This window comes from Aythya fuligula, chromosome 3 (genome assembly GCF_009819795.1).
Source record: "Aythya fuligula isolate bAytFul2 chromosome 3, bAytFul2.pri, whole genome shotgun sequence".
NCBI lineage: Eukaryota > Metazoa > Chordata > Aves > Anseriformes > Anatidae > Aythya > Aythya fuligula.
This window is the reverse complement of record NC_045561.1, coordinates 60,698,275-60,723,214: the sequence shown is the minus strand read 5'-3', so window position 1 is coordinate 60,723,214 and position 24,940 is coordinate 60,698,275. Positions and strand designations below refer to the sequence as shown.

Sequence of the window (24,940 nt, the reverse complement as noted above, 5' to 3'; positions counted from 1 at the left end):
TTTCTTTTGTAACAATGCAAAATCTTGTTGCCACGTGTTTCAGCTGTTAGAGTTTTCAAGTCCTGTCTCTCTTTGCAGGCCTTAATTCTGTTTGTAGTGATTTATTGGCACAGCATCAGTGGTGCTGTGTGCGTTAATGGCTAATTCTCACCTAACCTGAAGTGTTTTCTATTATGCACCAATTCTATTTTTTAGACAGATAAAAGTCAAAGTAGTCACTTCCAACATTTGTTCCAAATACTGAAGCTCATGGGCTACGACTGGGCTGAAAGGTACGTATTTACGAGTTTTGGTTATGTACTTTTTTGGGTGGTGGAGAGCGGGGAGAGTGGAAGAATTAGTATATGTACAGTGGAATTTCAGTGGGGGGCACTTTTGAAGAGTATCTCCTGATTGTGCTCACCTACCACCATGCTGTAGCACCTCATGTATACATTCTGGATGAAACTTAAGCTGTAAGATCTGTGACAGGTGAGCAACTATTGAACTGCAGAGTGCAAGCAGACATTTGGCCTGTAAGACCCAACTAATACTAGTTCAACAAGGAGGAAAAATAAGAAAACAAGACCCCCAGAGTTGTGTGCAGTGCAGGCTCAGGTCCTCAGCACCAACCGTTTCATTCTCTAACTCTGCTCCTGCTTTCCTTGCAAGCGGAGATACCACCACGTGTTCAGGATGCAAAACCCAGTAGCCTTGTCCACCACTTTTTGGGGTCTTCCATAACTGCTTGATATAAAAATGAGAGAAAGGAAAATAGTCTTTCAGAGACTTTACGGCATAGCTTCTGGGATATTGTATGATCCCTTGTTAAATTATTGCTTCGTGAAGTATGATATTTTAGGACTGATCCGAATCTGAGTTTGAATCATGCTCCAGGCCTGAAATATCTATTGCAGGGAAATGTATCCCCACTGTTACTCATTTTGATTAGCGACCTTGTTAGCAAGTTGAGCAAAGGTCAATAACGGATCTGCAGACTAAATCATATTCCTCTCTGATAGACCGCATGCCTTTTGTAGTTAAATATAGGATTTTAGCCTTCAGGAATATTAGCCTGCCTCCTTCCACACTCCTTACAGTTGCACTAAAATTACCTTAGGTTGTGGATCCAGGATAATGTTTGGGATTAGTGTGAGCAGAAGCAGAGAATGTTTTATTATTAGTGATGATTAATTACACGTTTAGTTTAATGTGGCCACAATAGAGTTATTATGACTCCCTCTCTAATCTTATTAACAGGTTTGTGTTGCCACAGTAATTTGATCTGTCGACATCCTGCCTCTCATCAATTTATTGCGTTGAGCCCTCTGTACTAAAGCTAGTAGCAGGAGAGGTTCCCAGGAGCGCACAAATGAGCAGGTTATCATAGTTCTGCTCGTAATTTTCTCATTATATAATATGTATGGAGTTTTGGTTGCCAAAATGAGAGTTACTGATAATATCACCCAGCTTCCCACATTGGAGCGCTATTTATTCAGCTGTTACTGCTGTTTCCTGGTCAGAACCCAGCTCTAAACAAACACTGCAAACATTTCTGCTGATTAAAATGTAATTTTAGGTCCTGCTGCTTGTTCACACAGGTGCCAGCATGTGTCCTTTGGGCTAGTTCAAGGGATGAAGACGCGGAGAGGAGAAGTTGTTTTCCTGGAAGATGTTTTAGATGAAGTTCGTTCGAGGATGTTACAAAACATGGCTTCTGCAAAAAGTTAGCTATTTCAGGTCTTATTCATTTCTTCTGATGTTCTGTGTGATCAGAAACCTGTTGTCTTTTCTGCCTTTTACATTCCCCTGAATCAGACTAATCATAGCAATGTGCTCTGACCTGTGTGCTTTTCCTATCTACCATAACTCAAACAACACGATAATAATCCTTTGCAACTCTGTGAACCTCCCTAAATTACAGACTTGCAAATCTTAGCATTCAGAGGAATTATTTCATCATGCTCTTGCACTGGAAAGGATGTACTTGCCCTTGGGGGACAGCCATTGATTGCTTTTTCTGGAGGGGCAGACCAGTCAATAGTAGAGCTGGGGCTGGAGTTCAGGGAACAATAGATTTCATCCAAAGGATTTGTAGCTCTGACAGTTTTCTCTGGCACAATTGACCGTACCTTGTCTGCAGCTACTGCCTCGCCATCCTCCCAGCCTCAGGACTGTTTCCAGAGTCCCCAGGAGGTCACAGGTCTGCAGCAGCCTGCTGAAGGGCACGTTTGCCTGTACCTGAGGCTGCAGAGTTGTTTTCTCTGGAAGCAAATAATGATGCAAGCAGTTCCCAGGGAAATGCTGCCCCCTCCTGTGCTTTCTAGAGTTGCATGCTAAATTGAATCAGTGATCAACTTGGTGTGCATCCAATTTTGCTTGAAGAGCAGACAGAGAGGAGGGAGGCGGGCAGAATGACAGGAGGGTGACCATCTATTGCAGTCAGTTTTACTGCAGAGAGGAACGGATCTCAGAGCTCCAGTTTAAAGGTCAGTATTACAGCTGAGTGCAAAGCCAGTTTGTTTTTGTGCTGGACTGAACTGGCATGGCAGGGGTACAAGCAGTGAGCAGAACAGCCAAAGGAAGTGATGTGTTCAGATGGCACCGCAGCATTCCCCAGAGTTTATCCATTAGATCAGTTAGATCCTAAATCCTACCGGTGCTTGTAAAACTTTTTCCCCTTGTGTTTGAATTCCTGCCTTGCTTCCCTTCCCTAAATTAGAAATCATAAATCCCTTGCTCATAGCGATACCTTCGGTGTTTGAAGAGTGTCTGGATGCACAGTGGAAGGTATTACACATTTGCTTGTGGTACTGAGATGCCAGGCTGTCACTGAAAGATTGCTGGAGCTGGGCATCTAACAGCCAGTGCTGGCTTTAAAAATCATGCCTATACGGGATTGAAGCTGGTTAGCTAAATACCCTTGTATAAACTGTCTTTGCTGTTAGCTTCACACAGGTCTTCTGCTACTGAAGTTTCCATTTTTGGCATCCTTTTTCTTTCTACTCATCTCAGTAACCCTGCTGTCCACAAAAATCCTCTCTAATGCCTACTTCCTTTGCTGCATAACTTTTGTCTTAGATGGATTTGTCTGACATTTCTTTGCCCCCACACTTTTAAAATTCAGTACTTTCTAAATTTTGCAAATAACAATGAGTAGTATGACCTTGCTAAAGTTCTCTCTGTTGGCTTTGCTGACCTGGCATGAAGAAATAACAAAGTAAAAGACAGAAATCTAAGTGTACTAAAACTGTACTGCAAAACTGATTCCACTTAAGTGGTGCTTTAAGGTAACAGATCAGTTCTGCATCTTCAGCTGTTGGTGGGAGATCATCTGGGACAGCAAATCATAAGCTGAACTTGGCAAATTTAATAGACCACATATGCCACTATCAAAAAATGTACTTGCTCCTTGCTAAAGGGGAGCAAATTTGGATTGCAAAGACATAAAAATCCTCCTCTCAGTTCAGCAGAGACAAACTGGAAGAGGGGAGGAGGAGACCCTGACAGAGAGCACTGTGCTCTGAGTTTAAAATTAGTTTTAGAAGGGTGATGTGTATCAGAAGGATCGCTTTTTCCCTAGGCGAGGTTGTGAGTCCAAGCACAAGTCTGATTTCCCTGAAGATCCAGCATTTAAAGTGCTGTTAATGCAGGCAAGGGCACTGTGCTTCTGATGAACCGGAGCACCAGCTTGGCCCTGTGACCTTCCCTGTGTGAAGGGAAATGAAACTGCCCCTTCGGTGAATTTCTGTACGCAGCAGCATACTGCTGAAGTATATTAAGGAGCTGCAAAAAAGCTGGGCACAGCTCTTAGACTCTTCCAGATGAATTAGGTTTTGCAGTGATAGACATAAGGTCAGAGTATTTAATCAGAAGAGCTTTAGAGAGGCTCTTGTCATGTCTGCTCAGGAAGAAGATTCCTTGTAGGAAAGTGGTTTTAATCAAAGAACTAATAATGTCCAGTGAAAGAACATGAATTTAGATGAACTGCAACGGAAGTATTATTCACACACCAATTTTAGGCTTGTAACTTGGATGTTCCACATTGCCTTCACCCATCTGAGGCACTTGGTATCTTCTTCACCTTGCTTTTTTCTGGTGAGATGTGCTCTCAGGAAACCCAGGTCCTGAGGCCAGAAGCAAAGTCTGAAAGAAGAAATACTTGCCCTTGGAGGAGGAGGATCGGGTTAAGGAGCATTTGAACAGACTGAACTGTGCACCATAAGTGAACAGGGCTGCACCTATGAGTGCTGAGGGAGCTGGCTGATGCTGCCTGAGGCCACTCTTGGTCATCTCTGAAAGGTCTTTGTGATCAGAAGAGGTTTCTGAGGACTAGAAGAAAGCAAGCGTCCATCCTGTCTTCAAGAAGGAGGATCCAGTTAGCTACAGGCTGGTCAGCTTTATGTCAGTCCCTGAGGACAACGAATCCTGGAGTCCATTTTCAGAAGTAAAGTGGCAGCCCAGTGACAGAGAAAGAGCCAGTGGGCACAAACTGAAACACGGGAGGCTCCGTCTGAACATCGGGAAACACCTCCCTGCTGTGAGGGGGACTGGGTGCCGGAGCAGGTTGTCGAGAGGTTGTGCAGTCTGCATCTGGGAAGATGCTTCAAATCTGTCTGGGCACAGCCCTGGCAGGCCGCTGTAGCTGCCCCTGCCTGAGCAGGAGAGTTTATAGACAGCTTCTGGAGGTGCCTCTTAATCTAAGTGATTCTGTGACTGCGTGTGCAGACAGCACTGGTTTCCTCCTGCGGCTTAAAAGTGAAATTGGAGCACCCAGCTCAGGTTGTCTGAGTACAGCCAGTTTAGGTGTCTGCAGTGGAAGGCATGAATACTCTGTAAATGTGCAGCCGAGTGCTCTATTAGTCACTGGAACAATTTGTCTTTGACTGTTTAAGCCTTCCTATCACTTCGAGTTTTTAAACAAAACCCGAACGCCTCTGTCATTCTCTCCCTAGTTTTACAGATTGGCTGTTTGCATTACAAAGAGGAACGCAGTGTAGTCTAGATTGGTGTAATGAGCCAGCCTTAAAATCTGTATTAAACAGAGGAAGTGGGAAAAAGCCTGTCTGAAACAGCTGTATCTCCCATTTGAAGAAAGATTTCTGTCTTGGACTTGCTGTATGCATCCTGACAGTTTCTGTTTCGCTAGCTCACAGTTCTGAAAGATCTCATGTTTTACTGACATCTCGAAGTCTGAGCAAGTCTTTATACTGTTACGGACTTGAAATTTCTTTTTCTCTGTTCCTTTTCAGCAACCAAAGAGGTAGAAGACCCTATGGAGACAGCAGAGAAAGTTGGTCTTGCGGCACTAATAATTCAGGTGAGCCTGAATGTGCAAAGCTATAAATGGAGATGGAGATCCATACCTAGGTAACATCAAGTTCCTGTTGCAGGATTTCCGAGGCCTTCTGTCATCTGATTATCAGTTCAGCTGGGATCGAGCTCTTCAAAGTCGTGGAGATACAGGCGTATTCTTGCAGTACACCCATGCCAGACTCCACAGGTAAGAGGAACATTGGTATGCAGAAATACACTTTGACACTTACTTTAATTTTATTAACTTACCGCTTTGTCAATAGTAGCGTTAAATAGTAGTGTTAACTCCTTCCCTAAATAAGGCACATGTTCACTCTTTCAGCAGGGGTGTGAGTTTACAATAGGAATTGCCAGGACTTCCCAGAAGAGCAAGACAATTAAAATGAAATTTCCATCTCATTTCTATAGGGCTGAGCTAAACAGTCCCTGTACTTTCACAGTTCTAGCTACAGCCTTTGTGTGTGGTTGGTGTCAGTGATGAGGAATGATGGCATGAGGATTAAGGAAACTCATGTGCAAACTGAATTGCCAGTACTTATAAAATACACCAAGTTACAGAACTTAAACTTTTTTTTTTTTTTTTTTGGCCAGTCCCTTTTTAAGCTTGTTGGTACCAAATGTCTAGCAAATCATGGATTAATTTCATTCAGCTCAAATAAAAAATCCCTGTCCTTTCTTCTCAAAATACAAATTACTGTTTTTCTTGTTCATCTTTGCTAACAAGTGTTTTCATTCAGCACCTGTTTTTGATTCTTGCATTTTAGTTTAGAACAGATGCATGGGAATGAGCAGCTAACTGATGTTAATGCATCGTGCTTGCAAGAGCCAGATGCCATCTCTGTTCTTCAGCATCTTCTCAGGTTTGTCCGGTTTTCTTGGCAAATACCAGTTCCCTTAAAATAAACGTTTTGATTTGCTGCCAGCCTGTTGAGGACACACAGATTGCACAGTCATAAGAGAAAAGTGGCTATTCTGGGCAGCAGCTTGTCTGTTGGATCATAATGACTGCAACAGTAGCCTTCTAGGTAAGGCCAATGGTATATTACTTCCCCAGTGAAACTATTTCACAGAAAAAACGTGTTTTTTTCTTGGGCTTTATCAGATTTGTGCATAGCTGCCCATCTTGTGTGTGAAAACTGACAGGGTGAGTGTATTTCAGGGTACTTTGCAGGGACTGCCGCATCCCAGGTGTGCATCCATTTTCAAATAGAGGTTGTCGCTCCACTGCGGGGCTCTTATTTTTAGAGAGCTTCAGGTCTGCTTGTTGTAAATGCCTTTGAGTCCATCCAAATAGCATGTGGAACCTGGGTGAAACATCTGGGACCTTTACTTCCAGCAGGAAGCTGTATTTAGGCTATCCGTGAGGCCAGGCAGTCGGTGGCTAACAAACTCATAGTTGAACATGTCATGATTTCAGGAATAACAATTATGATTGTCCTCCCTGTGAGTTGCCAAGAATAGATTCTTCTGGAGAAGTTTCCATAATAAACACTTCTGAGCTGTCAGAAGCCTGCTTCCCATGGCTCTGGTTCTGCTGCTTGAAACATTGGCCCTCAAAATTAGCTGGCCAGTTCTGAGTATCAGTAAGAGATGTTTGTCTAACTTCCTTTCTGGTAACTTCGTTACCAGAGCTCACTCCACAGTTCCCCTACAGCCAGCTGTTAAAGGAAGAAGATCCCAGGAAGTTCGGCGTGGCCGTGATGGTGGGGATGGGCTTGGAAGCTAAGCAGAGATCCGGAGGCCCACTCCCCACTTGGAAATCTGCTTAGCCTGAGAGGTCTGGGTAACTTGCTAGGGGCTGTGAAAAAAAAGAGGCACGAGCAGACAGCAGAACCCATGAAGTAAAACTATGGATTTCCATGAATCTGCTTGCATTTTCCAGTTGAATACTGTCTTACATAAGTGTGTTTTATTCCGGGGTTATGTAAACCCACTTTGTTTTTGTCTTTTCTAATGTTACAAAATTCCCTTTAGCAACTTAAAATTCTAAGCTGCATTTATTAAAGGCAGCATCTAAGGGACTATTTTGTCTGCCTTGGTTATTTAATACATGTTTTTTTGCTCCTAGGAACTTACAATTAGTGTTGAAATGTAAAACCAGACATAATGTTCCAGGAGCAAATATAGCTTTTGTGTTCTGTTCGCTATCGTGTGCCCCTCCGAGCTCTGCAGCCTACAGTGTTTGCATGACGAGGAGCAGAAGCAATCTCTTTCCAACAAGACGTGAATGAGGAAGAAATAAGCAATTGTGTGCTAATTACATGGCTTAGGTCCGGCTCAGACGGCTATTTTGGTTAATTCTGCAGTTGTGTTTGTTCTGGTTTCAGCAAGTCTGAGCCTTTTATCTGAGGACACCTTACCATTTTTACACCAAGCTGTTGTTTTCTGTCTTCACAGGTACGATGAGGTCCTGTATAGATCTTCTCAGGATCTGCAACCCAAGCACATAGTCAGCTACCTCCTCACACTTTGGTAAGGCGATCGCTGATACCGGCATCCTCCTCCGGGGAGGACAGGCAGTGCCTGTCTTCCCAAGCTGGCTTTGCAGCCCTAAATCTGCACTGCTTTGAAGAGAAAAATAGTGGGAAGATGTAAATTTGTGGGACCTCTCTGGAGCAGAAAAGATATCAAGTAGGGTAGCAAATGATAGCATAAGTAGTTGAGATGAAGGTTGGAACCAGGAAAAAAGGAGTCAGGAGCCTCCCAAGAAGCTGGCTGCTTTCAAGAAGAATCCTTTGACTGTAACCTGGTGCCTGAAACCAAAATCATAACAGACTAACCACGTCTCTAAGAGGAGATTTGAGCTGATAACATGCTCTCAAATCTCAAAATTTTAGCTAGGTTGTCCAAAAACCTTGTAGCCACTGATCTCAGCCTGTGTGTTGAGACGGAAAAAGCATGTTATGGCTCAAAGTCAAACTGGGCACGCAGCCGCCGTAGGGAGGGTCCCCCGAGGGACCTGTGTCAGGACAGTGAAGCTCTCGGGTAGGCTTGCTGGAGGAAGCTGTACAGTCTGTGTACGGGGAAGGCTTTAACAAGTCAGAAAAAACTGTGTAAGGCTTTATGCACCTTGGCAATGACAGGCTGTGTGGCTCTCGGGGATCTTTCCAGATCTGCTTGGTTGGGGACTGGGGGAGAGGCTGCTATTTGTACAAGCACCAAGCTGTTGGTGGCATGCCCAGACAACACGCAGGCTCCAGAAAGCCATGACCACCCTCAGCCAGGTGAGACAGGCTGTAGAAAATACAACTGTGGCACGCTGCAGTGGTGGCTCTTCCAGTTCTGCTGCTTTCTGTAGCCTGCAGACTGCTCTTGCAGAGCGATTTGCTCGATTTGCTCCTTCTCACCACCTTTTCTGTTTCAGCCATCTTGCAGCCGTGGCGCATAAAACCCTTCCCGTGAAAGGCAGCGCACCTGAACTCGCCCAGGTATGGCACGGTGGAGGGGCGATCTCTTGGGGCTTTGCCAAAATTAGCAGAATGTGCCCCCGCAGGCTAAGGAGCCAGCAGGCAGGCGGTCCCACAGGGTGACACCACGCCAGGAGCTGCTGCTCGTGGCTCTGCCTCATCTTCCTGGAACACAACACCATAAGGAAAACTGCTCCCGACCAAAACAACTCCCCCCTACTTTTCCTCTCATCACCTTTCCTTCTGAACTTTTAAAGGAAATACTGAAGTCTGTAACTCGCTGGTTAATTCCTGACAGTTTTCCTTCAGTGGTTATGTGGGAAGGCAGAGGATTAGGAGAGAAGTGAATTTCTCTCCTCCCTCTCGCCACCTACACATCCCAAGTTGTCTAAATTGCCGTTCTGGCTAAAGCAGCGAGGCTGACAGCTGTTGATGTGCAGTTCCAAATCGACGCAAACTATTTTCTACTAATCTCCCAGGCAATGTTTGACCCTGTAACTGCTCTATAAATGCTATAAGAATTGCACTGCCTTTATGTTCTTCAAGCTATTTCAAAAGCAGTTCCCTGTCTGGTTTGGGCAAGAAGTCCTATTTAAACATGGAGCTGTGCTGTGGGGGGAGACAGCGCTGTGGACTTGATAAAGCTCCATGCTATAGCTTAGTTGCTGTAGGTTTTCTGCCTTTGAAGATGGTTCCACGCATTCTTCTAGAGAACTAAGACAATTCGAGCTACAAGGAGCATTGCAGTTCCTTATCCTGTAAAAACAAAATAAAAAACAAACAAAAACCCCCTGCCTATCTTAGAGTAATAGCTTTCAAAAGCTACTTTTTATTGGAGTAAGCCCTTCCCAGCCAGCCAGTCAGTCATGGAACTGACAAGTGAAATTTTCAGAGCAACCTCGAGTTAAGTTCCCTGACAGCCTCCAGTCTGTGCCCAGTGAGAGGAGGGATTTCAGCAGCGTTCTTGGCCTCTAACAGCCTGTGCTGCCACTGTGGTGCACAAATGGTTTTTACTTTTCCGTAGTTGCTGGCTCTTCTGTGAGCATCCCCTCTGGTCGCTGCCATGAGGTTGTGGATTTGTCCTCCCCTCTCCCAGGCAGCTCCTCGCTGCTCTGCAGCAGCACCTGCTCTGGTTTTGCTGAGCCCTGCTCTTGTTTTCCAGGCCAGGCTGTGTCTCTTCCGAGCGGCGCGCTCCGTTCTAGGCGGCGGGATGCAACTCCTCGGCATCACCCCCGTCACGCGGATGTAACAGCTGCGCGATGTCAGCTCCTAGTAAAAAGGTATTTTTCAAGAGAACATAAACGCTCTCCTGCCAGTCATTGTGAATGCAGGCTGCAAACTTGGCTCTTGAAGGTTTTGTTGCAGAAGAGCATGATGGCACCGCCATTTGGGGGTGCCACTGCTGCCGTAATCACTTTCTCCCAGACAGTAGCAGTGTCCTTGGTAGGCCCCATAAAAGGCAATTTTATGGATTTACCTTTTGTAAACATCACGCTTCCTTTTGAAGAGGGAGGGGAATTACAGCGCCCTGCCCTAAGCAATGAAAATCCCTTCCTGCGTCGCCCTCATGCCTGGTGGCAGGACAGGTGCTCCGTGTGGGGACACACTCAGTCAGACCCTGCCCTTCTCTTGCGTGTGTCCTATCGCGTTCCCACCTTCACGCACCGAGCCCCACTGCCAAACCTGTCCCGTCCTGCTCCTCTGACCCGCTGAGGAAGGAGAAGGGAGGTGTGCTGCCCAGCTGGTGCAGCAGGAACCACGGCACTCCCTCAGCAGCCCCGTGTGGCAGGCGCTGCCCAGCAATTTCACAGCCACAACGCTGCTGAAGAGAGGTGGAGCACCAGGCGGCAGCGCCGGTGGCAGTGCCAGCCTCTGAAATAGCTGACAGGGCCCCCGGACCCTAAAGCCTTGGCACTTCGGTGACGTGCTCCATCCTACGTGCACAGAACGCTTGGCAAAAGGCAGATAGGAGCACCTTCTCCCACTGGAACCAAATTTAAGCATTTTGTTATTGCTGTGCTTAACATGCCCCAAGCTGAAGTAAAATCCAGCTGGGTAGCTCAGGTCTGAAGGAATTTAAACGAGATATAAATCGAAGTCTGATTTTTGACTCCACTGTGGATTTAAACAAATGCCCCAAAGGCAGTTTTCCCTAAATGCAGTTGCATTTTCCTTGAAGGGTTGAACTGAGCAATGCCCGGAGGCAGGGAGAGAATTTTAGTTGGCACTCTAATTAAATCGAAGCCTAACATGCATCACAGGAACTGTTCTCCAGCATCACTTTGCTGTGCATAAAAAGGTTTAGGGAAAAAGTGTAAAGATGAAATTCCTCTGGTCCAACGCTTGTTCATACCAAGCTGGAGATACAACGTGCCTGTCTCTCCCTGCACAAGTTTTAAGAAAATCTGTAAAAGAAGAGGCCAGCTCTCCACCAGCTACAGCAAGTGGAAAATAAAACTGAAAAGCAAAAGAATCTACAACTTAACAGAAACGCTAGATTTTCATCATGAACTTTTAACCCAACAGCAAGCGTTATTTCTAATTGCTTCTGGGTAAACGATGTTTGAAGTTTGAAGTGTGCTTATTACTGGGGGAGACGTGGCTGACAAGTGATACAAGTGCACAGAGGAAAAAATACTGCTACACCATCACAAAAACTCTAGCAAAGTTCTCTGTTTATCTGATATGTATTATTTAAAAGAGAAACTCCCTGTGGAGAATCAAACTGCAATTGCCAAGTGGTTTTAGAGAAAATGCTGGCAGTAGTTGCCCTTTTTAATAGATTTGTTTGAAGCTTTGGGGCATTTTTGCCCTCAAAGGGCACAACAGTTTATCAAATACGCAATATTTCCCATTTCCCACTTTCCCTCCGTTATGTACATTATATACAGGTGAGTGTTCAGTTCCTTCATTCTCTTTTCCTTGTAACTGGGACTCTTCATTTTCCATCACGACTGAGTAATGCCTTCCATGAAATACCCATCCAGCTCCTGGCCATAACGGAGCCTCAGCAGCAACCTTGGGTAACTTCTCGTGTAAAAAAGAAAGAACTTCTGGTTTCAGCCTATCCCACTTAAACCATTTCACAACTAGCTAAGGCTAGGTTTTTAAAAAACGTAGTTTAAGTTTTGAAAGTCCATTTTTTCCTCCTGTCTGTCCATTTTTAAAGACAATGTCACACACTGTCAAGTCTCTCTTTTGGGCTCTTCGTCTCCGCTGGCTGGATTCTTGTGGTGTCTTGCCGAGGGAATCCATAGAAGTAAATAGAAATACACACCAGGGTAGCACCCACCAGAAAGGTAGTAGCTGCAAGGGAACAAAGAGTTCAAAATAAGCACCTTTGTAAAAGAAGAAACCACCTTCAGAAGACTGAGCTACATAAATTATGATGATGTCTGACAGACAGTCTTAACGTTACTCAAAAGTAAGCAGGACAACAAGCTGTTAATTCACAGAACCTAAAATCATACCCTGTCACTGAAAACTCCTGAGCATTTACAATCCGAAAAGCATTTCAGTTAGTTTCCTGTCACAAAAACGTGGTGATGGTCAGAAAATCAAGTGTGAAACACCCTCTACAGTTCCAGAAGTGCTCTGACAGCCTTTTGTTACAATAGCACTAAGGTAAAGACACAGTGGATGTGATAGCATAGCCTGTGATGACACATTTCGTTTGCCTTTTCAAATTTAGACACACCTGAGAAATACTGTTAGTGAGGCTTTCACAGAAAGCTCAGCAGTCCAGGTTTGATTTGTGTCAAACAGCAGGAAAGCATTCAGCCCAGGTGAGTTTTTAAAAGCAGTTGTTTTTCATCACTTGATTTAAGGCCCTCTTTTTCAGCTTGTGATGGTTTTCTTAGACAAACCTTTGTTAAGTTTCGCCTCACTACACCAAATCAGAACCATTACACCATCCCAACTCTAAATTCTGGTTACGGTGGGAAAGTCAAAAACCATACCAAAGTACTGAGCAGGAGTTACTTGATACTTTATCAGATACTTTATCAGGGAGAGAATCCTTTGTGGCTGCAGGCAGCCCCCAGCACTTTGCTATTTCCCCTCAGAAGCATTCACCCTGGTGGCTGCGGGATGCGTTCTGGTGCATGGCTGGGCACAGCAAGCGGGAAGGCAGCAGCAGGTATAACCTAACAGGATGTGGTGAAGCCCTCACAGAAATAGATGAGGAATTAATTTGGCACTGGCTCTATTAAAACCAGCAAGAAAGGGTACCTTACCGACAGCTCTCTCAGATAAACAGCTCCAACAATTTGCATACTGAACTGCATTAGGAAGCGATTGGTGAGCAGAGCTGTATAAATCAGTAAGCTGTTTAAACTGGAAAGACCCTTTCCCTGTGAAGTTATAGGGTGCCTCTACAAGACCAAATCATGAATGCCTGTGAAAGCAGAGGATGGTCGGGTACCTTACGGAACACAACACAGATTATACACTGATGCACAGCACTCCTGGAGAAGGCTAAGTTAAAAACAGAAACATTCAAAGGAGGCACAAGCGATTGCCTTGGTGTACAGTCTGCTACCGAGGATGGAAACCTGTCCTACAGTCAGATCAGGTGGCAAAAAGGCACTTACTTAACTGGAGGCCAAAGAGGATGACCGATGCCACGGTAGAAAGAACGATGGCTGCTGCTGCAGAAAATCCTTTCATGATGTTGTCCGTGTACTTCACGACCACAGATGTGTAGAGGCCGCCTACGCTGGCGAGAACTGGAAAGCAGACAGCACCTGTCTGTTAGCAAAGGTGCAGCAGGTTCCTCTTTAGAGCCATGCATTTTACCCCACTCCTTGTTTGGGCGACATCATCCTACTTGGTGATCTAACACAACGTGTATCAAAGTGGCACATCTACAATGGCATCTACTAGATCAGATGTGACTCATTTGAAGATGCTCTACCCGCTGCTCAGTTATTTGGAATATTCTTTAAGCACAATTTTAAGTTGAATAAACTAATAATTTTCAAGAAAACAGTATTAGAAAAAACACAGTAAGAAACAGTGGGTCAAACTGTATTTGTAGGTTCACACAACCAGTTACACCAAAAGTTAAAAAAAGCAAAACAACATAACCTGACCATAAAACCATGAGATACTTACGGATGACAAACCAGACGTAGTGTGTATAGCCGTAGAAAAACCCCTTCTCGAGAACCTGGGCTCCATCTGACACATACACACCAAATAAAGTCACTGCAATCCCCGATAAGTACATCTGGATGTTCCTCACCCACAGGGATATATCTGAACTCTTTAATACCTTCTCAAAATAAACTCCTAAAAAAAGAAAAAAAAAAAGTTTTTTATAAGATGAACAAAGCATCAACCTTGGTGATTCCCAGCTCATGGTGCTTTAAAGCTAGACACGACTACTGGAATCCTCTTGTCTTCCAGAATTGTACATTTCACAGAAATTCCCAAAGCAGAAGTCCCATCAACACATCCTGCTAATGTACGTCTTCTGGAGCAGGTGTACATAACATCAAAAATAGATTCTGTTTCTCTTTACAGTCATTTTGGTTGTTGATGAGCTTCATTGTTAAACTATTCCTCGTTTATGTTTAGTTTTCCCAGACTTCTGATACCAACACAGTTTCTCCTCTGCAATTTACACCAGAAGAAAAAGCATTTCACCTTGGCACCTGGTATTTTATCCCCAGGACACTATTTATGCATTTCAGTACAGTGTCAACCAATTTGTTCCTCCATCAGGATATTTAGCAGTGAAAAAAAAATAAAAATGAAGAAAATTGGGCGATCACCAACCGCATGAAGTTCAATAAGAGCAAGTGCCGGGTCCTGCACCTGGGATGGGGAAACCCTGGCTGCATGTACAGACTGGGCGATGAGACACTGGAGAGCAGCCTAGAAGAGAGGGATCTGGGGGTCGTGGTAGACAGCAAGTTGAATATGAGCCAGCAGTGTGCCCTGGCAGCCAGGAGGGCCAACCGTATCCTGGGGTGCATCAAGCACGGCATCGCTAGTAGGTCAAGGGAGGTGATTGTCCCGCTCTACTCTGCGCTGGTGCGGCCTCACCTCGAGTACTGTGTGCAGTTCTGGGCACCACAGTATAAAAAGGACATGAAACTGTTGGAGAGCGTCCAGAGGAGGGCTACAAAGATGGTGAAAGGCCTGGAGGGGAAGACGTATGAGGAACGGCTGAGGTCACTGGGCCTGTTCAGCCTGGAGAAGAGGAGGCTGAGGGGAGACCTCATCACAGTCTACAACTTCCTCGTAAGGGGGTGTCGAGAGGCAGGAGACCTTTTCTCCATTAACACCAGTGACAGGACCCGCGGGAACGGGGTTAAGCTGAGGCAGGGGAAATTTAGGCTGGACGTCAGGAGGGGGTTCTTCACAGAGAGGGTGGTTGCACACTGGAACAGGCTCCCCAGGGAAGTGGTCACTGCACCGAGCCTGTCTGAATTTAAGAAGAGATTGGACTGTGCACTTAGGCACATGGTCTGAACTTTTGGGTAGACCTGTGCGGTGTCAAGAGTTGGACTTGATGATCCTCAAGGGTCCCTTCCAACTCAGGATATTCTATGATTCTATGATTCTATGAAAATAAAACAAAATCAAATAACAGCAACACAATATCCAGCCTGCTACAAAAGGGGAACTTTGTTACCTCAGTACAGAGACTGAGAATTCCTTTGGAAACCTTGAGTTCAGAGCGCAGACATGTTCTGAAATCACAACTTCAAAGATTATAAGAGCGAACCAAAACCTCTGCTTTCCGCTAATTGAAACTACAGGCTGTTTTTGAGGAAAAAGGAATTCATGCTAATCTAAAGCTCTGTTTCATGGTGCCACACTGACCAGCATGTTTGACTTTTTATCCTGCATTACTGAAATTCCACATCTACTTTTCCATGACTCAGGAGGTGTGTGTCAGACTCAACAGCCTCCGTTTGACAAGGCCATCGCTAGCTGCCTCTAACTACTGCTCCCAGGGCTCTGCTCGTATCTGGAATTTCCTCTGCAGTCCAAAACAGAGACGTTTCACAGCATTCAGACATCTCAGCCATTTGTGTGAGAAGAGTTGTGTGACCACACTTCCTGGCATGAGTCCTACTGATTAAGTGTTTGTTGCTCATTAACATCGCCCAAGATCCTTGAAAAGATAAGGGAGAAGTACACCAAGTGACAAAGCACAGCGAAAAGACCTATGGGTCAGACACCCTAGACATCCGTTCTTCCTCCTGAAATGACTGAGTTCGCTCTTTTGCTCATGAAAAATGCAATTTATAATTTATAATACAGTACAGTGAGGACGTACGGTGAATCAATTACCTAGAGAACACATGTATATTTCAGGTGTTTAAATTATAAAAGCAAACAAGGGAATACTGTTTTACATGAAAACTATTTTAAAAGTCTAATCAACAATATAAACAAAAAACTAGTCTTGTTAATGACTGTAGTGCTTCGAAGAACCCACAGCAGTCTATCAAGCTTTGTGCCCACTGAGAAGACCCAGGGAGCACAAGCAGATAGAATCAATTTACCAGAAACTTGGCTGAGCATGACCCATGTTTATAAACTATTAATAAGCTAAGAAAACAGTAAGTAGGGCAATGACATGATGCTGTCAGTTCTGAAAATGCATAAAAATCACTGTGCTAGGAAAGAAAATGTACTGTTTAGGAGAAATTCTTTAGTAATGTTTCAAGTCACAAGGGCTCTGCCATTAGGTATTTGTTTAAAACGCTTTTATAAGCATTGTTGTGCCCCCAAACCTTTGCAAATTACCACAGGAAAAGGGGTTTGAAGAAAGCTTTTTTCCATCTCTGAGGGACAAAACCACCTAACTTTTTGGACTTTGCTGAATAACATAAAACAGTTAATATGGTCAGTCCAGAAATTGAAGGTTTAATGCCAAGAATAACTAATTCATTTTGTGGGCGGGGGAAGGAAGTAGAAAGAGGAAAGGAGTCTGGATAGGACTTATGTTTTCAACATGTAAAGCCTCAAGGGCACAAGAGGCTGCGTGGATGAAATCTCCTGTCTTCCCAGCTGCCTCAAAGCTACGGCTGTCAGCAAGGAATCACTGGGAGGAAACACCCCAGCTGCAACCCTTCGGCTGGAGAAGAGAGCCGCCTGGGTCTCTAATCCTCTAGAGCAGCCCTCTCCAGCCCTTTAAAAGGTCAGGATTTGCAGGGGCAGAGCTATCCACCCACATCGTGAGGGCGTTACAAGGCTCTGAAGGCTTCGCTGTGAATGCTGTACATTGTCTCATGGCTTGGGAGCGTCTGTGGAAATGAGTAAGTTTTGAACCTTCCAGGAAAAGCTGCTTGAGATCTACAAAGCCTTATTTCCTGTTTCTAATTCAAAATGCCCGTTTCAGTGAAAAGACACCAAACAAAAACCTCACCCTTCTCCTTTTCCCACCTGCTAGCTAGAAGGATTTCCACAAGTACCAAGCAGGTATGCACAGCACAAGATGATTCCTGCATGATTTTACGGCACCAGAGGTCAGTGATTACTCCTTTCCTTACAGAGGGAGAGGGGAGAATCCAATCTGCAGCCAGGAAAACATGCCCCTGTGAGCCAAATTTCAAATAAAGTAGTAATTGCATTTCCTTATTTCTTAGCACCAGCTCATTTGTCCTCCAATTCTGATCTCCTCCTACAGGAGCCAGAGAAAAATGACTGTTGCGAGGAAAAGCTGCTTGAAACTGAAGTAACATAACAAAAGCATCACATAGCTTATCCAGGCTTCCTGCTACTCAGCTTCCTCTCTCCCACATTGAGATGCAGGGGGAGATTTACCACCTATGACCATGGCAATGTGGATTTTGGGGCTGAGCTGCCACAAGAAGTAAGTGAGAAGCTCAGCTCCCCTTCTTAAAAAAAAAAAAAAAAAAAAAAAAAAAAAAAAAAAAAAAAAAAAAGGCAAATTTTTCATTGGATCACCATAACAGAGCCATTCACTGTAAAATTAACTTATAAAATTGAGGGACATGAATGAGTTGTGCTGACTGGGTCATCCTGGAGGTTCCCTTCACATTATTCTAAGCATTCGAAAGGCGCTTCCTTCCACTTGCAAAACAGCCTTCCATGTTGCATCATGTCAAACCAACAGTACGTGCTCCCAGCCATTTGTTTTTACAACTGGAGCAATCACGTCGCGAATCTGGTTTGTAATTACTGCGAGCATAAGATAATTACAGGCAGAGGGGATAAAGTCCTCATTTATCTTCTAATCAACAAAGATAGCTAACGAGTAGCACAGAATTGAACAGTTCTGTTGGCGGGGACCTACACAGACTATTAAATCCAGCTGCCTGACCGCTCCAGGCTAACCAGGAGTTACAGCACGTTAACGAGGGCGTTGTCCAAGTGCCTCTTGAGCACTGACAGGCCTGGGGCACCAACCACCTCGCCGGGAAGCCTGTTCCTGTGCCTGACCACCCTCGTGCTAACAAAATGTTTCCTAATGTCTGGTCCGAACCTCCCCTGGTGCAGCTTTGTGCTGCCCATCAATGTGAAGTGCGGGTCATGCAGATGATGCCATGCCCAGACCCTATCAGCACAGAAGGTACGAAACAGAGAACTTTCTGTTTGAAATGTCACAAAATATCAGTCATTTTGGCATGAACTGCATGTGGAAGCAATACTGTACCTGCAAATCCTGAACACAGCACAGCGACAGCAATCGCTCCAAACCCCAGCCACGGATTCTGCTCCACCTGCAACATGGAGCGTTGTGTTAAACGGATACAACACCGCAGCCGTTTACAAAAACCCCATGCCAGGGCTATTTCATTAAGCGCATCACATTCGGTGGCATTTCATTACGGTACAGATTTGATTTGCTAGAGCTGCCCCGCAGATTAGCTCGGCGTAGTCGTGACAAGCTGACCGTGGCGTGGAGCAATGCTGCAAGCCTGTCTGCACGGGTATACAACAAATCCGAACACAAACGATGGAGCCAGTGTTTGCGGTGCAGGTGAGGTGGCTGGAGAGAGGAAATGGGTACTGCTGGGTGGAAGGTACGAAACATTACCTGAAGTCCAAGGTGCTGTGAAGTGAAATGCACAGTGCAAGGCGGTTTACTCTTCGAGAAATGGCAAAATGGAAACTCTCACCTGTACTTTGGTAGCCTGAGCAGGCTCCCACTGCACGAGGGTAACACCGCCACACAGCATGAAGACCGAGAACCACTGCAGTTTGCTGAGGGAACGCTTCAGCATGAGGACTGTGCACAGAGCTGTGCAGGGGATCTTCAGCTGGTACGTCACCTAGAGGCACGAACACGGGGCTGTACAAATTCCTCCCAAACAAGCACACAGGAAATTCAACTACAGAACGACGAGTAACATATTTGTCGATTCCCTACAGAACTTGGTGGTGTTGTACCATTTCCAGTGCCTGGGCGAACAGGTAGCTAACAAGCACGCCTCACAAAACTATGAAGAGAAATATATTTATGGATCAGTTGCTCACAAAAATGTGCCTTACCTGGTAGACTGCCGCATCTAAGTTGCTAAGAGCCACGAAAGCCATGTTGTTTTGGAGAGCGTACACCAAAGATGGAACACTTAATTTGAGCAATTCCTTGGGACTTCCAAATACATTTTCTTTCAGAGATGCTATTAGCCTTGACAGGCTTCCAGATTCTCTGCAAAATAAAGTAATAATGTAGCTGGGAGCCATCCTGAGCTGATATTTGAAAACGGAAAACAAATCAACAAATCTGTTGGGATGGCTGAAAATGTGTTCTTAGTAATCATCTTACCTTCTGCTCATCAGAGGAGAGAATTAGTGGGAAAAATCAGTGATGTTATCAGTTACCACGTGCACGAGAGCCGGCGATGGAAATGTGTCACTGCTCTTAAATTTAACACTCCTTTTTGCTTCCCTTGCACACCCATACAAACGGCTCACATCCTCTTCAGCGCCCCAGAAAATCAACTTCCCACATTTCCACCCACATCCCAAATTCTTTCTTCCTACAAACATACACCAGCTACCTACCCCAAACTCCTCCTGTGCAAAATCAGCAACCTCTGTCCCAGGCTCCTTCATCAACCACCTCACTCCTGCATATTCCCCAATTCTTGATGCCCCCCTCTTTCCAAACTTTCGGGGAAACTTTGCGTGGGACAGACTTGCTGACACTGAGCACGTCACAGAGCAAGACACGTCTGGCCACGGGCCAAGCACTGATACAACAACGTTTGTAGAACAAGGAGGAGGAAGAGTTCATGCCAGTGCACTACGGCTAATTGCACAAAGCACTATGAGTCACTGACATTATAGGCAGAGTTGTCAGTTTATTTATTCTCCAGAGAACTTATTTCCCAAAGAACTTTTATTGCCTGGCATTGGGAGATAAGATGCAGAAGAAAACACTGAGCACCTGGTAATCGCCCAGGTACAGCTGGGCTGAAGTGCTGCTCTTCCAGATGTCCAGTTGTAAATAAAGTATAATTAGCACATTGAGAGAGCTCTGCTCGGTGATAGTAAGAAGTCAGAAGATATCACATGGTCATGGCTTCTATCTGTCAGTACTAAGGTAGGCTGATGAACACAAAATTAATACTTAGCCTGTACCTTATTCTGTCCCAAAACATGCTCGGTGACTTAGCTGATCGCATGCCCGAAGTGAGATGAGAGCAGCAACTCTCAGTGGGCTGGTGCCCACGGATTCAGGCATGGGGTCCTGCAGTGAAGAGTAACAGCTGCCCAGCAGGCAGCTCTTCCACTTCAGCTGTTGAGGAGATGTACTGCGTGGTAGCTCATCTCTGGGTGGGTTCTCTTTCTGAAGCACGTGCTACCAAGAATCTCGAACCGAAAGCTGAGGTCAGTACAAAGGGCACATCTATGCAGAAAAGAATTTCAGAAAAAGCCTCTGTGTATAGCTTGTACTGCAAAATAAGCTGCCCAAAGATGTACACAGCAAAATAAATAAGAAAATCAATAAAAACCATTTAGCTTGAATTCAGCATTCCTGATGTTTATCTACATTTGACTTAAACATGTATTCTGTTTCTGCATTGGTCTGAACAGTTGATGGATACCCGTAAGAATCAGTTCTGCAACGGAAATACTCAGCTGTTAAAAAAGCCAAAGCTAAAACTAGGGTTTGCAAATGAACTTTTCTTTATCCACTGCTAAGAAACTAAGTACCATCTAAGAATCTGGATGTTGTAATTGCCAAAGGGTGAGCTGGACTTCAAATAAATGTGAGAAGTTGAGTCCTTTCCTGTAACAGTACGGCTGAATAAATAATTACACAGCCTCAACCATTGTAAGCTTCCTTTTGGAAAGGAAATCTGTTGGCGTTCATTCACTCCTTCAATATGCTCTGCAGGAGAAACCCAAAAGGTAAACACAAGGAAGGCGTAACAGAAGAAATGTGCAAGAAAACAAATTCAGCAGCCGGAACAGCCCGGGTGTCATACTTCAGGATCCTGTATGTTGTAGCATGCAGTACTGGCTGCTTCAGAAGGACAAGGTAGTGAAACGTATCCAACCGTACCGAGCAAATAATTGTATTTTATCTTTTAACTGGCAATTAAGCTACAAAGGCACCTTGCCTTGGCAGGATGGAAGTCTAAAACTGGAGGAAGCCGTCAGGCAGACGCTGCAGGAAAGCCATGGTGGAACTCGCGCTGCTTGCCGTATTTGTAAGTGATCTAAAATGGAAGGTTACTGGGATATCGGCAAAACTTGCTGATTATACTAAACTGTATGTGGTGTCCAAGAGAAAACTTTCAGCCATTGCTGAAAGGGCCCCGCACTACACCCAACAGAACTCATCAGGTCTTCTGCCACCCGAGGAACAGCTCAGTTATCAGGGCAGCAAAGGCTCAGCTGTGCTCAGAGAAAGGAGCTGTCAGGGATCCTTAGGAGAGGATCTGACACCCAGCCGGGCGCTTTCTGCACCGTTCCCTCTCTGCGTAATGCCACAGCACGTTCACACCTTGAGTGCTGCATGCAGCTCGGGATCCTGATTCACACGGGATGCTGTCAAGAAGGGCACCAGGATGATCACAGAAAGAAATTAGATAAAACACCTGGCTTAGGAAAGAAATGAGCGGTGAAAAGAAAAAAAGGATCTGCAGAGATGTGAAAACAAGGGTGGTAAATATAAGGAAGGAAAGGTTATTCATGATGTTTTTCAATACATGATGACAGAATACAGTGAAAGTGTTCATAAAAGAAGCACTTTTTCCATATATACTGTGTAATTATATTGCAGAACCCATTTCACAGGCACAACAGGGACTGGCAGTTCAGAAGGAACCCAGACAGTCATGCGGAGGGCAGGATCATCACAGGCTGCAGCCACAGCACACCTGCAGCCTCCAGGCTGGGAATCCACGAGCATCTGCCAGCAAGCAAGGGAAGCGCAGCCTGTGCTTGCCCTCTTGCTCCTAAGTGTCCACTGCTGGCTACTGGCAAGGGCCAGGTGGCAGGCTACACGGATTTTTGGCCCTGCAGGGCTGTCCTAAAAAACTCCTGAGACAAAAGTAATTGCCTTTTTAATTATTTGAGTCAGAAACGACCATTCGCACCGCTTACCCTGCTGGAAGGCTGCGAGGGGTCTGGGTCCCACAGATCTGAGAAGTTACCAACCCACAGACCCTTCCCTGCTCACAAACATGGGCTGCTGACATCGCCAGAAAGCAGCCTGGGTCAAGGTGTGCTCTGGCCACAACCCGGTGAGAACCACAGTGCCGTTTTTAATGAAAAGTTAAACAGAAGGCCTACAAATCCGAATACTGGCTCATTTCTAAAGCAACTAAAACCACCTTTTTGATGTTAAGAAGAAAAGATCTGATAAAGAAGAAAAAGAGGCACCCCATGTGACTTCGCAATCCTCTAGCACAAAACAGACGGCTCTCTGATGTATGAAAAGCCACAAAGACACACAGAGACCCTGAAAGAACAAATTCTGCCAAAACAGCAAGAGCTGGGCTTTGGAAGAACCCGGAGAATACAAGCCCTTCCAAAGACGGATGCAGCACGGGGAAACCAAGGTAAGACAGCACATGAATACAGAAAATATGCAGAAAAGACACACCTGAATATTGAGCTGTTTACAAAGCAGTCTCAGCTGAGCTAACCAGCCAGACATTCACACAGATCTGCGCTTCAGTAACTGAGAGCATGGGGTTAGAAGTGGCGATTCGTTCCCAAAACGCCAATTAGCATCCCCATACTTACTGAGCCAAGATGCCCACGCTCAAGAACAACTTGATAACTTCGGTGATGCACACGGCTGTGGTAGAAAAGTAGAGCTCTGTCTGCACTGTCCTCGTGTACCTCAGCGCTACCGTGTACGTTGCCACAACCAGGGTCATCACAGTGAGGCAGTACAACTTGAAGGGTAAGCTGACATTTTCTGAAAGAAAACAAAGATACCAACTTAGCACGACCTTCGCTTTTATTTAAGAACTGAAGCAGGGTGTCCTACAGCCCCAGAACTGTGCCGAAGACTATACAGTGTTGTGAAATGTTTTGTACGAAAAGTCTAAGATAAACCTTAAAGTCTCTTCTCAACAAAGACAGTACAGAAGCTCCAGGTGTTTGACAAAAAGCCATCTTCTTGCCCTAACAGCGATCCTTTGTTGTAGAAAAACTAACCATGGACTAATATTTGTCTTTCTGTGCCTCCCTACCCTTAAGGTGACAGTACGTGCTTGCTCTGGAGCGGCAGCCTGTCCTCGCCTCGTTCATTGGAGAAAACACTAAAGTTACGTCTATTTGAGTAACCTGAACCACACAAGGACTGCCTATCATCGGTGTAGCCCCTGCATCTTCCCTACCCCGACCACTGCTGCAATTCTGGGAACAGCTGTGGCCCAGACCGATGCTATTTTGCAGTTTGGGAGCTGGCCTGTCCCAGGCCTGGTGGCAGTAAAATATCCTCGTTCCCTGTGGCACCCCATGGGCACCCGCTGGTGCTTCTGCAGCATCTTTTGAAGCATCGTCTGCCGTCTTCCAAGTGTGTCAATTAAGCTGTGTCTCGTTAGGAGAAGTTTATGTTCCTTTGCTGATAAGGAGATGAGCTAACAGATAAGCTCCAGGCAGTTTTGTAGTAACTTTGTTCATTTAATATGGGAATTAATTGCCGAATCCAGCGCAAGCGAGGCTTTGGTTCATTTTTCTTCGCAGCCAGCGCTGCCTTCCCTTGCATGACCTCCTGCTCCTCCTCTCACCACCGAAATTAGCGCTCCCTTACAGGTAACATCTCCCCGCCTCAGCAGCCACTTTTCAGAGGTAGAGCCAATTAGTTTTTGGAGTAATGACGCTCAGAAGTGACCTACAGCTATCAGATGGTTTGAAATTTAGACTTGTGTTGGGGAAGGGGGAGTTTGAGGGCACCGCTGGGAGGTGAGGTGAGCCCAGCCCATCTGTATTTAGCTCAGGTGAACCAAGGGCACAGACACAGGTAAATAGCGGGTGTGCTCCCTGACGGAGGGTGTGAGCACCGCGGTGGCACCAGCGCAACTGCGGGGATTTCATTATTTTTTTAAATCTGTAAGATATTACGTCAAAGCAGGGGCACGCAAAATCAAATTTAGCATTTGCCTACAATAACTACTCATAAAAAGGGGGACGAGCTGCGTGCCCCCACTCAGCAAAAGGTCCCCCAAGGGGCAGCCCCCGCCCCAAAATGGCCCCCGGGGGTCCCCAAGATGGCGGCCGCCTCCTCCCGCCGCGGGCGCCCTCACAGCTCCCCCTCCCCACAGACCTCCCCCCCCCCCCCCCCCCGGCGCCCGCGGTGGTCGCGCCCGCCGCCGCTCCCCCCCCGCCAGCCGGGCGCGCCCACCGCAGCCGCGCGGGGGGGGCGAGCTGGGGTTGCCCCCCCCCCCCCCCCCCACACACACACCCCCGGTGCCGTCCCGTCCCGTCCCGTCCCGTCCCGTCCCGTCCCCCCCGAGGCGCGCTCACCCCTCGCAGCCGACATGGTGCCGGGCCCATCGCACCATAGAGAGCGCGGAGCCGGCCTAGAGCGCCCCGCTTCCGCGTTGCACCGTGGAGGCGGAGGAGCGCCGCGCCCAGAGCGTCCTCCCGCAGAGGGCGGGAGGAGCGGGGGGGGGGGGGGGTTGTGGGGGGGGTGTTGCCGGCTGTGTGGCCGCCCTGGTGCCTTAAATCATGGAATAAATACACGGAAAGAGCCGCAGAGTGCGAAGTGTGTCGGGGAGGTGGTGCTAGGCTGAGGGAAGCCCCGGGTGGAGGGGTGGGAGGCAGGAGAATCGCCTCAC

At 46.1% G+C, this 24,940-nt stretch overlaps 2 protein-coding genes across 2 annotated transcripts in view; one reads left to right on the top strand and one right to left on the bottom strand.

Moving 5' to 3' along the window:
- RARS2 (arginyl-tRNA synthetase 2, mitochondrial) overlaps nt 1-14,462 on the top strand; it is a 40,253-nt gene extending 25,791 nt beyond the window's left edge. The window contains exons 13-21 of the mRNA XM_032184614.1: nt 196-272; nt 1,581-1,705; nt 5,232-5,299; nt 5,373-5,482; nt 6,060-6,155; nt 7,693-7,767; nt 8,660-8,723; nt 9,865-9,982; nt 14,283-14,462. Coding sequence (XP_032040505.1) covers nt 196-272; nt 1,581-1,705; nt 5,232-5,299; nt 5,373-5,482; nt 6,060-6,155; nt 7,693-7,767; nt 8,660-8,723; nt 9,865-9,951 — 702 coding nt within the window. The 3' untranslated portion in view covers nt 9,952-9,982; nt 14,283-14,462. The remainder of the gene's footprint in view (nt 1-195; nt 273-1,580; nt 1,706-5,231; nt 5,300-5,372; nt 5,483-6,059; nt 6,156-7,692; nt 7,768-8,659; nt 8,724-9,864; nt 9,983-14,282) is intronic.
- On the bottom strand, nt 11,361-24,753 carry SLC35A1 (solute carrier family 35 member A1). The gene is made up of 8 exons (XM_032184615.1): nt 24,627-24,753; nt 22,896-23,073; nt 19,182-19,341; nt 18,809-18,961; nt 18,343-18,409; nt 13,818-13,994; nt 13,295-13,429; nt 11,361-12,008 (listed from the first exon to the last, which is right to left on the bottom strand). Exons 1-8 carry the CDS (start codon nt 24,640-24,642, stop codon nt 11,878-11,880), a joined length of 1,017 nt encoding a protein of 338 aa, XP_032040506.1. The 5' UTR covers nt 24,643-24,753; the 3' UTR covers nt 11,361-11,877.
- Between the last annotated feature and the right edge of the window lie 187 nt (nt 24,754-24,940).

What these genes read in the sequence shown, in the direction of transcription:
- SLC35A1 (XM_032184615.1), bottom strand. An exon ending in AGCGTGGGCATCTTGGCTCA is followed by an intron (nt 19,342 to 22,895) that starts GTAAGTATGGGG and finishes TTTATTTTGCAG; the next exon opens with AGAATCTGGAAGCCTGTCAA. An exon ending in CTACGTCTGGTTTGTCATCC is followed by an intron (nt 13,430 to 13,817) that starts GTAAGTATCTCA and finishes TCTGCTTTCCAG; the next exon opens with TTCTCGCCAGCGTAGGCGGC.